Source organism: Physeter macrocephalus, chromosome 13 (assembly GCF_002837175.3).
Source record: "Physeter macrocephalus isolate SW-GA chromosome 13, ASM283717v5, whole genome shotgun sequence".
Lineage (NCBI taxonomy): Eukaryota > Metazoa > Chordata > Mammalia > Artiodactyla > Physeteridae > Physeter > Physeter macrocephalus.
Window position 1 is genome coordinate 51,978,287 of NC_041226.1, and position 13,600 is coordinate 51,991,886.

The window sequence follows — 13,600 nt, forward strand, 5'->3', positions numbered from 1 at the left end:
CCTGCAGAAATACAAAGGATCATGAGAGATTACTACAAGCACCTATATGCCAATAAAATGGACAGCCTGGAAGAAACGGACAAATTCTTACAAAAGCACAATCTTCTGAGACTGAACCAGTAAGAAAGAGAAAACACAAACAGACCAATCACGAGCACTGAAATTGAGACTCTGATTAAAAAATCTTCCAACAAATCAAACTGTCAAAAATTAAATACAAAGAAAACATATTAAAAGCAGCAAGGGAAAAACAACAAATAACACACAAAGGAATCCCCATAAGGTTAACATCTGATCTTTCAGCAGAAACTCTCCAAGCCAGAAGGGAGTGGCAGGACATACTTAAAGTGATGAAGGAAAAAAACCTACAACCAAGATTACTCTACCCAGCAAGGATCTCATTCAGATTTGATGGAGAAATTAAAACCTTTACAGACAAGCAAAAGCTGAGAGAGTTCAGCACCACCAAACCAGCTTTACAACAAATGCTAAAGGAACTTCTCTAGGCAAGAAACACAAGAGAAGGAAAAGACCTACAAGAACAACCCGAAACAATTCAGTAAATGGTAATAGAACCATACATATCGATAATTACCTTAAATGTAAATGGATTAAATGCTCCCACCAAAAGACACAGACTGGCTGAATGGAAACAAAAACAAGACCCATATATATGCTGTCTACAAGAGACCCACTTCAGACCTAGGGACACATACAGACTGAAAGTGAGGGGATGGAAAAAGATATTCCATGCAAATGGAAATCAGAAGAAAGCTGGAGTAGCAATTCTCATATCAGACAAAATAGACTTTAAAGTAAAAACTATAACAAGAGACAAAGAAGGACACTATATAATGATCAAGGGATCGATCCATGAAGAAGATATAACAATTGTAAATATTTATGCACCCAACATAGGAGCACCTCAATACATAAGGCAAATACTAACAGCCATAAAAGGGGAAATCGACAGTAACACAATCATAGTAGGGGACTTTAACACCCCACTTTCACCAATGGACAGATCATCCAAAATGAAAATAAATAAGGAAACACAAGCTTTAAATGATACATTACACAAGATGGACTTAATTGATATTTATAGGACATTCCATCCAAAAACAACAGAATACACATTCTTCTCAAGTGCTCATGGAACACTAGCAAAGATCAATAAAACTAAAAGCTGGTTCTTTGAGAAGATAAATAAAATTGATAAACCATTAGCCAGACTCATCAAGAATAAAAGGGAGAAGACTCAAATCAATAGAATTAGAAATGAAAAAGGAGATGTAACAACTGACACTGCAGAAATACAAAAGATTATTAGAGATTACTACAAGCAGCTGTATGCCAATAAAATGGACAACCTGGCAGAAATGGACAAATTCTTAGAAATGCACAAGCTGCCGAGGCTGAACCAGGAAGAAATGGAAAATATGAACAGACCAATCACAAGCACTGAAATTGAAACTGTGATTAAAAATCTTCCAACAAACAAAAGCCCAGGACCAGATGGCTTCACAGGCGAATTCTATCAAACATTTAGGGAAGAGCTAACACCTATCCTTCTAAAATTCTTCCAAAAGATAACAGAGGGAGGGACACTCCCAAACTCATTCTATGAGGCCACCATCACCCTGATACCAAAACCAGACAAAGACATCACAAAGATAGAAAACTACAGGCCAATATCACTGATGAACATAGATGCAAAAATCCTCAACAAAATACTAGCAAACAGAATCCAACAGCACATTAAAAGGATCATACACCATGATCAAGTGGGGTTTATTCCAGGAATGCAAGGATTCTTCAATATATGCAAATCAATCAACGTGATACACCATATCAACAAACTGAAGGAGAAAAACCATATGATCATCTCAATAGATGCAGAGAAAGCTTTTGACAAAATTCAACACCCATTTATGATAAAAACCCTGCAGAAAGTAGGCATAGAGGGAACTTTCCTCAACATAATAAAGGCCATATATGACAAACCCACAGCCAGCATTGTTCTCAATGGTGAAAAACTGAAAGCATTTCCACTAAGATCAGGAACAAGACAAGGTTGCCCACTCTCACCACTCTTATTCAACATAGTTTTGGAAGTTCTAGCCACAGCAATCAGAGAAGAAAAAGAAATAAATGGAATCCAAATAGGAAAAGAAGAAGTAAAGCTGTCACTGTCTGCAGATGACATGATACTCTACATAGAGAATCCTAAGGAGGCTACCAGGAAACTACTAGAGCTAATCAATGAATTTCGCAAAGTAGCAGGATACAAAATTAATGCACAGAAATCTCTGGCATTCCTATACACTAATGATGAAAAATCTGAGAGTGAAATTAAGAAAACACTCCCATTTACCACTGCAACACAAGGAATAAAATATCTAGGAATAAACCTACCTAAGGAGACAAAAGACCTGTATGCAGAAAACTATAAGACACTGATGAAAGAAATTAAAGACGATACAAACAGATGGAGAGATATACCATGTTCCTGGATTGGAAGAACCAACATTGTGAAAATGACTATGCTACCCAAAGCAACCTACAGATTCAATGCAATCCCTATCAAACTACCGATGGCATTTTTCACAGAACCAGAACAAAAAAGTTCACAATTTGTATGGAAACACAAAAGACTTCGAATAGCCAAAGTAATCTTGAGAAAGAAAAACGGAGCTGGAGGAATCAGGCTCCCTGACTTCTGACTATACCTCTAAGTTACAGTAATCAAGACAGTATGGTAGTGGCACAAAAACAGAAATACAGATCAGTGGAACAGGATAGAAAGCCCAGAGATAAACCCATGCACACATGGTCACCTTATTTTTGATAAAGGAGGAAAGAATATACAATGGAGAAAAGACAGCCTCTTCAATAAGTGGTGCTGGGAAAACTGGACAGCTACATGTAAAAGAATGAAATTAGAACACTCCTTAACACCATACACAAAAATAAACTCAAAAAGAATTAAAGACCTAAATTTAAGGCCAGACACTATAAAACTCTTAGACGAAAACACAGGCAGAACACTCTATGACATAAATCACAGCAGGATCCTTGTTGACTGACGCACCTCCTAGAGAAATGGAAATAAAAACAAAAATAAACAAATGGGACCTAGTGAAACTTAAAAGTTTTTGCACAGCAAAAGAAACCATAAACAAGAGGAAAAGACAACCCTCAGAATGGGAGAAAATACATGCAAATGAAGCAGCTGACAAAGGATTAATCTCCAAAATTTACAAGCAGCTCATGCAGCTCAATGTCAAAAAACCAAACAACCCAATCCAAAAATGGGCAGAAGACCTAAATAGACATTTCTCCAAAGAAGAGATACAGGTTGCCAACAAACACATGAAAGAATGCTCAACATCACTAATCATTAGAGAAATGCAAATCAAAACTACAATGAGGTATGACCTCATACCAGTCAGAATGGCCATCATCAAAAAATCTACAAACAATAAATGCTGGAGAGGGTGTGGAGAAAAGGGAACCCTCTTGCACTGTTGGTGGGAATGTAAACTGATACAGCCACTATGGAGAACAGTTATGGAGGTTCCTTAAAAAACTAAAAATAGAACTACCATATGACCCAGCAGTCCCACTACTGGGCCCATACCCTGAGAAAACCATAATTCAAAAAGAGTCATGTACCACAATGTTCACTGCAGCTCTATTTACAAAAGCCAGCACATGGAAGCAACCTAAGTGTACATCGAGAGATGAATGGACAAAGAAGATGTGGCACATATATACAATGGAATATTATTCAGTCATAAAAAAACCAAAATTGAGTTATTTGTAGTGAGGTGGATGGACTCAGAGTCTGTCATACAGAGTGAAGTAAGTCAGAAAGAGAAAAACAAATACAATATGCTAACACATATATATGGAATCCAAAAAAAAAAAAACCGGTTCTGATGAACCTAGCGGCAGGACAGGAATAAAGCTGCAGACGTAGAGAATGGACTTGAGGATACGTGGAGGGGGAAGGGTAAGCTGGGACGAAGTGAGAGAGTAGCACTGACATATATACACTACCAAACATAAAATAGATAGCGGGAAGCAGCTGCATAGGACAGGGAGATCATCTCGGTGCTTTGTGACCACCTAGAGGGGTGGGATGGGAGGGTGGGAGGGAAACACAAGAGGGAGGAGATATGGAGATATATGTGTATGTATAAGCTGATTCAGTTTGTTATAAAGCAGAAACTAACACACGATTGTAAAGCAATTATACTCCAATAAAGATGTTAAAAAATAAATAAATAAAATAAAATAAAGTAAAAGGTTTAAACAAATCAAATGAAAGAAAAGCACATTAAATAAAATAACACTGAAGTAAATTATAATAGAAAACAATTATAAGAATTATAATTATACGCCAGTGTGCCTTTAAGAACAACACAACAGAATGAACTCTAGAATAACTTTGAAAAGAAATGTGTTTTGCATAATTTCTACTATTATTTTATCTTGAGTATTAATCATTCTCTTACCCTCCAGGGACTCTGTCCGGACGCCCACTGCTGACACAGCTGGCTCCATAACCGGTACAGTCTCCACACACGGTGCACACCATGCACTGCTCCAGCTTCCACTTGTGCATGCCTGGAGGACACATCATGGACTTCTCGTCTTTATCATCTAGCTCTTCTTCCAAGTCCTCATCCATTGCTGTTGCCATATTTTCAACTCCAAACCCTATTTGAAAGATCAGTTTATAATTTTCATCTAGATTACTCCCATGTCTAAAAAACTGGTAATTTTATTTCCCAATTTAAAAAATGTAGAACACATACTAATCCCAATGAATATACACAGGAATGATAAAATATTAGAGGAACAAAAATAAAATTTAGGGCTTCCCTGGTGGCGCATTGGCTGAGAGTCCGCCTGCCGATGCAGGGGACACGGGTTCATGACCCGGTCTGGGAAGATCCCACATGCCGCAGAGCGGCTGGGCCCGTGAGCCACAGCCGCTGAGCCTGCGCGTCTGGAGCCTGTGCTCCGCAACGGGAGAGGTCACAACAGTGAGAGGCCCATGTACCGCAAAAAATAAATAAATAAATAAAATTTAATTTAGGGACCGCTAATAAATGCTCTCTCCATTTCCTTTCTGCAAAAAGAGGCAGTGATGGCAGGAGCATCTCGTAGCTGTTACTTTCTGTCACTCATACTTCTAATTTTTTTCTGATTTTAGTCCCTACTTTCCATCCTCACTGCCAATACTTTTGTTCAACAGACCAAAGACAGTCTCCTAACCACATTCTAAAAGCCAAGGGTTCGTCCACTCTAGAACATCCTCTCATTGTTGGAAATTAGCTTTTTTTTTTTAATAGAAATTTATTTAATTTATTATTTATTTTTGGCTGCCTTGGGTTTTCATTACTGCGTGCAGGATTTCTCTAGTTGCCGTGAGCAGGGGCTACTCTTTGTGGCAGTGTGCGGGCTTCTCATTGTGGTGGCTTCTCTTGTTGCAGAGCACGGGCTCTAGAGCACGGGCTCTAGAGCACAGGCTCAGTAGCTGTGGCGCACAGGCTTAGTTTCTCCGTGGCATGTGGGAGCTTCCTGGACCAGGACTCGAACCCGTGTCCCCTGCATTGGCAGCTGGATTCTTAACCACTGCGCCACCAGGGAAGCCCGGAAATCAGCTTCTTAAAATATGTATTTGATCCCATGACTTCACAATTTACAAACCTCCCATGTCTTTCAAAGGTCTTCAAAAGAACAAAACTTCTTAGCAAGATACAGTCAGTCACAACATGTCTCCTGATTTTCTCCAACCTCATTTCCTCCATGCAAACTATGTTCCAGCTGAACCTAAATTCCCTCTGCTTTATAAACATCCTGTGTCCTTTCACATGCTCAGGGCCTTTGCTCATTCCTGCTCCACCTGTATCTCTCTGCCTCATTTATCAGATGCCTCTTCCTATCTCATCTACCAGAGAAACTCCTTTTCAGCCTTCAAAATCTCAACTCGGAGGTCATTTCCTATGAAAGCACTTACAGTTTTTTCCAGGGTAAGTGATTATCTCTTCAAAGCCTGTTTATACCTCAATTACAACTTATTTAATTGTGTTATAATTCATTCAACTATTTTTTCTTTTATTGAACACCAACTATGCCCCAGGCATTCCTTTATGTCAGAGTCAGCAAACTTTTTTGTAAAGGGCTAGACTGTAAATAATTTAGGCTTTGGGGGCCACATAAGTTTATGTCACATTAAAAAAAAAATAACCCTTTATAAATATAATATACATTCTTAGTTTGAAGGGCCATACAGAAACAGGCCACTGAGAAGATAAGATATCAGATTATGGTGTGCAAATCTCTGCTCTAGACACTGAGGACTATGATAATGAGCAATTATAAAGCTTGCAAGCTAGTAAGAAAAATTGACATTAATCAAATAACCATACTGAAAAGTATAAACATACAACTGTGACAGAATTACGAAGAACATACAGTGCTACAAGTCCATAAGGTGAAAGAGCAAATCTGTGGGAATCAAGTAATTATTTTTTATGTTTGTCTTTCATAGCAGACCTAGATCCTCAAAGACAAGGTTATATCTTACTCACTTCATCAATTATTCTTAGTCAAACTTATTCTCTGACCACTTACACTTAAAACAGACTCAGTACAAGTCCTGTCTAATCAAAAAATGAACTCATAGGATACATAATCTTTTTTATTTTTGCCAATTCTAATCTGTGGACAGGTTGAGAAATTAGATGACCAAGTATTGGATAACTATGTCAAGAGTTAGAATAAAGCACTCTTTAAGAAGGCATAAGTCATATTTTTAACAACAGTAGCTAAACCACATCGAGCATTTACTTGTAACTGGCTCTACATGTATTACTCATTTAATCATCCCAACAGTACTATAACTATCATGCTCAAATTAATCTCTAAATTCAAAGCAATCCCAATCACAGTGACAAGTAAAAAAACTGATTCTAATTCACATGGAAAATAAAGGCCCCAACATGACTACCTACAGCAAAAATTTATAAAGAAAAACAATGAAGAACTTGTCAAAGTTTAAAAATTATATATAACAAATGAAACCATAAATAAATGTAAAAGATAAGCCACAGGTTGGTCAAAGATATTTGCAAGGCATACAATACAATACACAAAAAATTCCAACAAATCAATAGGAAAAAAGGCAAGCAAATAAGAAAAGTTTGAAGAGAATCTAACTCACTATTAATAGTCAAGGGAATACAAATTACAAGAGAGACTCAGTAATTCTACTCCTAGTTAAATACCCAAAAAAAGGGCACTCATATTTTCACCAACATTTACTAGAATGTTCACAGCAACACTAACATAAGCCAAACTAGAAACTACCCCAATGTCCATAATACTAGAAAAGATTTTAAAACTGTGGTTTTAAAATATTCACACAATTTAATACTCTACAACGATGAGAATGAACAATATATAACTAGCTGGCAACAATACGGATGAATCTCATAAAGCTGAATGAAAAGAAACTAGACACCAAAGAACTCATACTACATGATTCCATTTATATAAAGTACAAATGTATGCAAAACTAATTTATAGTGTTAAGTGGATAGGTAGCTAGTAACTGGAGAGGCACATAAAGGGGGGCTTCCTGGGAGGCTGGTAATATTCCTGATCTTGGTGCTGATTACATGAATGTGTTGTTTGTTCATTTTGTGACAATTCATCAAGACATGCACTTATGCTATGTGTACTTTTCTGCATGTATGTTATACTTCAATATAACAAAAAATTACAATGAGAAACCATGTCATAGCCATCAAAATGACAAAAATCAGTCTGTCAATACTATTAGTGTGATATGGAAAATCAGACTTTACTTCTAAGAATATCCATTGGTACAACCTCTTTCAAGAAAAATCTAGCAAAGCTGAAATCTACAACACTAGAGGAAAGTCTCACACACTTCTGCCAGGAAACATGAATAAAGGAGGTTTTAAAATTATTTATAATAGTGAAAAACTGGAAATAACTCATCTATCAGCAGGAGAATGGATAAACTGTGATATGTTAGTCACATGGTTTATTACACAGCAGTTAACATGAGTCATCTAGATTTATATGTACCAGTGTCACTATATTTCAAACACAATGGTGAGATTAAAAAAGAAAAATATAAATAGATTAGCACTTATAAAAATCTTCTTTTTACGTGTAAAATATGAGCATATAATATACAAAATATATAAAAACAAGTACAAATAAAGGAACATGACCGAAAGGATATTAATCAAAGTCATGATCGTGACTAATTCTGGAGAGAGATGGAGTACAATAATAAGACTTAGAAGGGGAATGTGGGACACTTGAATCTCATCTATATATTTTTTTACTGAAAAATGGTAAGACGTGGTGGTAGATACACATTTTTTTTTACATTGCAATATTATTTTCTGTACTTTTCCTGTTTTCTTTTTAAAAACATCTTTTAAAAAATCCTTTATTTCTTTGCAACTCTGCAACCTGTATTCATTATGTGTCTTACGCTACCAGTTTGCTTTCTAATGCATTACTTACTAACAGAGTGGGTGTCATTTATATTAAGTAAAAACAACTTTTAGCAATTTCATCTTGGTTATTACAAAATTTACCTTAAGAATACAGAACATAGGTGTAAACATAGTTTCAGGATAATAAAGAACAGTTTTATTCAGTTCAGAACTCTTATAAAATATAATTTAATCTATATTTATACTATATATAGACAACTAAGCTGCTTCTCTCCTTTATGCCTAGCAGGTGTTACCCAAATCCATGGTTCAACTAGTTCAGCAAGAAGAAAAAAAATTTCCATTTTGGAGTAATTCATTTCATTTTGTTCTTCCCTCTTCTTTAAAATCAATATGCTCTAATAGACTTGCTCTTTTAAAAATTAAAGTATTTTAGGGCTTCCCTGGTGGCGCAGTGGTTGAGAGCCCGCCTGCCGATGCAGGGGACACGGGTTCGTGCCCCGGTCCGGGAAAATCCCACGTGCCGCAGAGCGGCTGGGCCCGTGAGCCATGGCCGCTGAGCCTGCGCTTCCGGAGCCTGTGCTCCGCAACGGGAGAGCCCACAAGAGTGAGAGGCCCGTGTAACGCCAAAAAAAAAAAAAAAAAAAAAAAAAAAGTAAAGTATTTTAAATACACACAAATATAAATAAGGTGAAGAAAAAAAATAGATATCCAGATAAGCCTGCCATCAAGAAGGCCCCCAAAAAACTAAACTTGTTTTTGTTAATTTATACAAATATTAATCCTCAAACCCATTCATGCTTTAAACACAGTTTAGTGCTTAATTCTAATAATATGTCTCTATTTCCTATTCTCCATCCATACAAAATTAAAAAGAGAAAACCTGAAATTGGAGTGAAGGGTATAGGACAACACTGATAGCAGCTAGTAGTAAAAACTGAGAGTAAGAATGAGGTAGACACAACCATAACCAAAAAACAAACAAACAAAAAACCCACAACAAACATGACAAAGGATTAACCCCTCTCATCCTTCTTCAACAGCCTGAGTGTTGGGGCAAAGGATACAGTATATAAGGTGCATCTACAATTTCACTCTTGATAAAGAGTCAAGTATTCTTACAGATCACTCTTAGTTGTCAAGAACTGATTAAATTACAGGTAGTACATGCTGTTAAACAGGAAGATAATATTTGCAGATAGACTGCTGCCAAAAATTGTTATAACTAAAACATGGGGTATGAAAGGACCGAATAACAAAGAGTTTCAAAAATGCAGTTTTCTGGGATAATTCAACCACTAAAAATGCTAAGTCAAAGAAGCGTTATTACATTTCATATAAAATTAAGAAAAAAATACAAGTAAGCAAGCTCATTTGCTCAGAAATTAGAAGTCTAAAGTATATTGATTATTCCAGTGAGTGATAGACTGACAAATAAATAAGAAATTTAGTAGTTCTCATAATTTTTAAGTATGAAATCAAGAAGCCACTTGTTTTTTAAAGAGTAAGATTCTTCACCACGGTGTTCTGAAAAACTATTGAAAAAAAAAAATAACACAAAATTTAATATCCACACATTAAACACTTACCTTTCCCACCTTGGTTCATGGCACCAGTGTCTCGTCCACATTGCCCTTTATTATTCACACCAAATGTCCAAACTTCTCCATTCTTCATTAAAACACAAGTATGAGCTTTGCCCATGGCTACCTGAGTTACAAAATGGCCCTTCAAATCTGTTACCAAACCTACAGGAAAGATACAAACTTGGTAAGAAACCACAAAAAAAGCCTTTCTGGGCCTAGTAAATCATCAGTAATGTAAAAGGACCACTTCAACGCAGAACTTTTCATTTCTGGGATAAAATAACCCACCAAAATGGGAAATAGTAGCCAAAAGATGGGCAGGCTATCAGTAAATTAACTTTATAATTTTGTAATGAAGCTTCAAAATCTTAAAATGTTATCATCTAGACTTGGGACAAATCTTTACTCTGGCATTAGCTCAAGCCTGCTTCTCCTGAACGCTTGCTCTAAGTGGCAGCACCTCTCAACAATTCTCAGAAGGGTCACTAGATTTCAAACTTTCCTGACCCAAGAACAAAGGAACCTTTGAATCATGTACTTTACTTGCTTTGACCTGCCTCAGCAAAACAGAGCAAAATACTCACCAGAGTATTCTGAAATACCATTGTTTTTGTAGAAACCTGCGAGATTTTCCAAAGCAGTATTTTTCGATCATTTTTAATCTACAATGCTTTCTTCCACAATCCAACGTACAGCTAGTTCCTAAATATCACTTATTCACATATTGCATTCATTATAGTTGCCATATCCAAATGCCACTCATATTATCTTAACATTTTTTGCGTCAATTTTAAATTGGACTAAAGCATTTTAACCTTATCCAGTAGTAATAACAGTAAAAATCAAAGATTGTTGAGTATTTATAACATACACTAAAATATAAACATTTTTTAAAAGTTGAAGTATTTGTTTTATTTAAATCACAAATAATATAATTCTCATACCACACTTTGGCAAAACTATTCTATATTATCAGTTCAGATACCACTTCCTTAAGGTGACCTTCCCTTTCACCCTATACTAACTTAAGTCTTTTGGTTAAGCATACCTCAAAAACTCCCATTGTTAGTATTTAGCATACTTGAAAAAGGTATGTATATACAGAAATAGTATTTACTGTTATTAACAGTATTAGCTGACATGTCTTGAGCCCTTACATGTGCCAGGCTCTGTTCTAAGCATTTCATAAGCATTATCTCCTATAACCTAATAAGAACCATAGGAAGCAGGTATTATCATTAGCTCCCTTTTACAGGTGGAAAAAAAATGAAAAGTTAAGAAAAAGCTCTGAAAAGTTACGTAATTTAAGCTAGTTAGCCAAATAAAAAGTGGCCATGCCAGGGTCTGAGTCTATATCCATAACCATTAGGCCACAGATCTCTAACATTTAAATTCTGTAATGTCCAACTGTCTCTCAGAGCCTCAAAGGGAAAGGGACCATATCTGTCTGGTCCACCAATCATATTGTTACTTCTCAATAACTATATCCTGAATAAATGCACAAGTTTCCATAAGCCTTAGCCAAGAGGATTTTAGCAAGCAATAGTTACACTGAATATTATTTTTAAACCACACCTGAGCCCACCTCCAAATTTTGATTCACTCTGACAGTTGAGGCCAATTGAGACTCTAGCTATTACCACATTAAACCATCTCATAAGTCACCTGAGCACAGTTCAAATTAATAATGGACAATTATAAACGTTTGATATATGTCATTTCCCCTGCATGAGACAATCACCTAAGTCTCTAATCAGAAACTTTGTTAATTCTGATTTCCTTTTTACAGAGAAATTTATAGGCTTTACATATTTACTTCATATAAAATCCTTCCAAGTGGGTTGCCACAATCATTATACTCATTTCTAAATGCTAGAAAGAAAATATAACAACCAAATATGACAAGTTTTTGAGATGACAGTTTATAAATATAAAACCCTTTATTTGGCTAGTTCTATCCCTCATATCCACTACTTGTAGTTATCAGTCACTCAGTCACTTAACAAGAAATTCCTGAGACCCGACCATGCACCAGACACTGCGCTGGGCACTGGGGATATAATAGTAAATAAGAGAGAGATAGCCTTTCTCTAACTACCTAACAATAGGAGGAGATAAATAATCTATCAGATATAAATTAGCTAAGTTATGAAAATCATGTCCCCAGGGTACCACCAGGAACATGTCACATGAGCGTCTAACCGAGCCTAGGGAGAGCTTTCCAGAGAAAGTAACAGCTAAGGTAGAGCTGCACTAGTCAAGCCCCATGATTAGCTCTGTAGGAAACTAGTGACACTGTTCCCAGCAATAAGGCAGGAAGGAAGAACAAAACACTGTACTTAGAAAGAAATGTGAAAAATGTAGAGAAAGCATGCTACAAATGTTAATTTTCTAGATATATCTTTGTAATACATAAAGTCTAGTATAGGACTTTCTGTGCATAAAAGTGAAATGGTGTTTAAGGTTAACTTACTTGAACTATCAGAGTAAATGGCATCTTTTCCAAACATGTATAGCTCTCCATCTTTAGAAATAACAGAACTACTTCCATTATTGCAGGCTGTATACACCACAATCTTTCCTTCCATCTTAATTATCTTTTTAGGTTTATAAGGTTTTGATTGCCGTCTGCTCTTAGCTTAAAAAAAAAATTTAATTTAAGGCATCTATGTACAAATAAAAATAACGATTTGTATATAAAGCCCAAGGAAAAACATATCACTTGCATTTATCATACACTTTATTTATTTATTTTCACAAAGGCCTGGGCTTCCCAACATGTCAATTAAATGAGTCAATTTGAAAGCCTCATCTTGTTAAATGTCTATTAGGCTACTGCTATCACATCCTCTTCTTTGTAACACACTGAAATTCCCAATGAGAAACACCAATTTTCTACCAAACTTCTGGGGAGCCCAATCTCTAGATTAGCACTTATATTATCAATACCATTCCATTACCATATATATATTATATTTATATATAATATAAATATATGAAGTTATATATATATATATATTACAAATATATATATATAATTTTTTTTAATCCCTTTACTCTCAAACTCCATCGCACATGTATTCCTCCAATAGATCCTGGAAAGTAAAATCAGTTCCTCATTCATTCAACACATATTTATTAAGCAGCTACACCTAGTCAGAGATTGAAAGGAAATATGCATATGGAGGGAGAGCAAACAAATTTAAACGTAGATGATTTAAGCAGCCTCTGCTCTCAAAAAACTAAATCCCTGAATTGAGCAAAAGATGGGAAATACCAATCCTTTGTTCCCTTAGTCAATCCCAGTTTTTTGCATGCCTTTCTAATTAAAAACATATTGTTGTGTTGGGTACAATTCTGGGATTAAAATACCACTATATCTTTACTTATAACATGATCTATATACTTATAGACAACAACTAAGTTATCTGGTGCTTAAGCAAAGGAAGAATGATGTCCTCCAAATGCTAGAAGGAAAAACTGACTGGGCTGAAGTTTCTG

General features: G+C 35.8%; 1 protein-coding gene across 5 annotated transcripts in view; it reads right to left on the reverse strand.

Moving 5' to 3' along the window:
• Positions 1-13,600, reverse strand: part of MYCBP2 (MYC binding protein 2) — a 276,794-nt gene that overhangs the window by 198,965 nt on the left and 64,229 nt on the right. For all 5 annotated transcript variants that reach the window (XM_024123253.3, XM_024123254.3, XM_024123252.3 and 2 more), the window contains exons 13-15: positions 12,573-12,737; positions 10,103-10,261; positions 4,521-4,725 (exon numbers count right to left, since the gene is read on the reverse strand). In XM_024123253.3, coding sequence (XP_023979021.1) covers positions 4,521-4,725; positions 10,103-10,261; positions 12,573-12,737 — 529 coding nt within the window. The remainder of the gene's footprint in view (positions 1-4,520; positions 4,726-10,102; positions 10,262-12,572; positions 12,738-13,600) is intronic.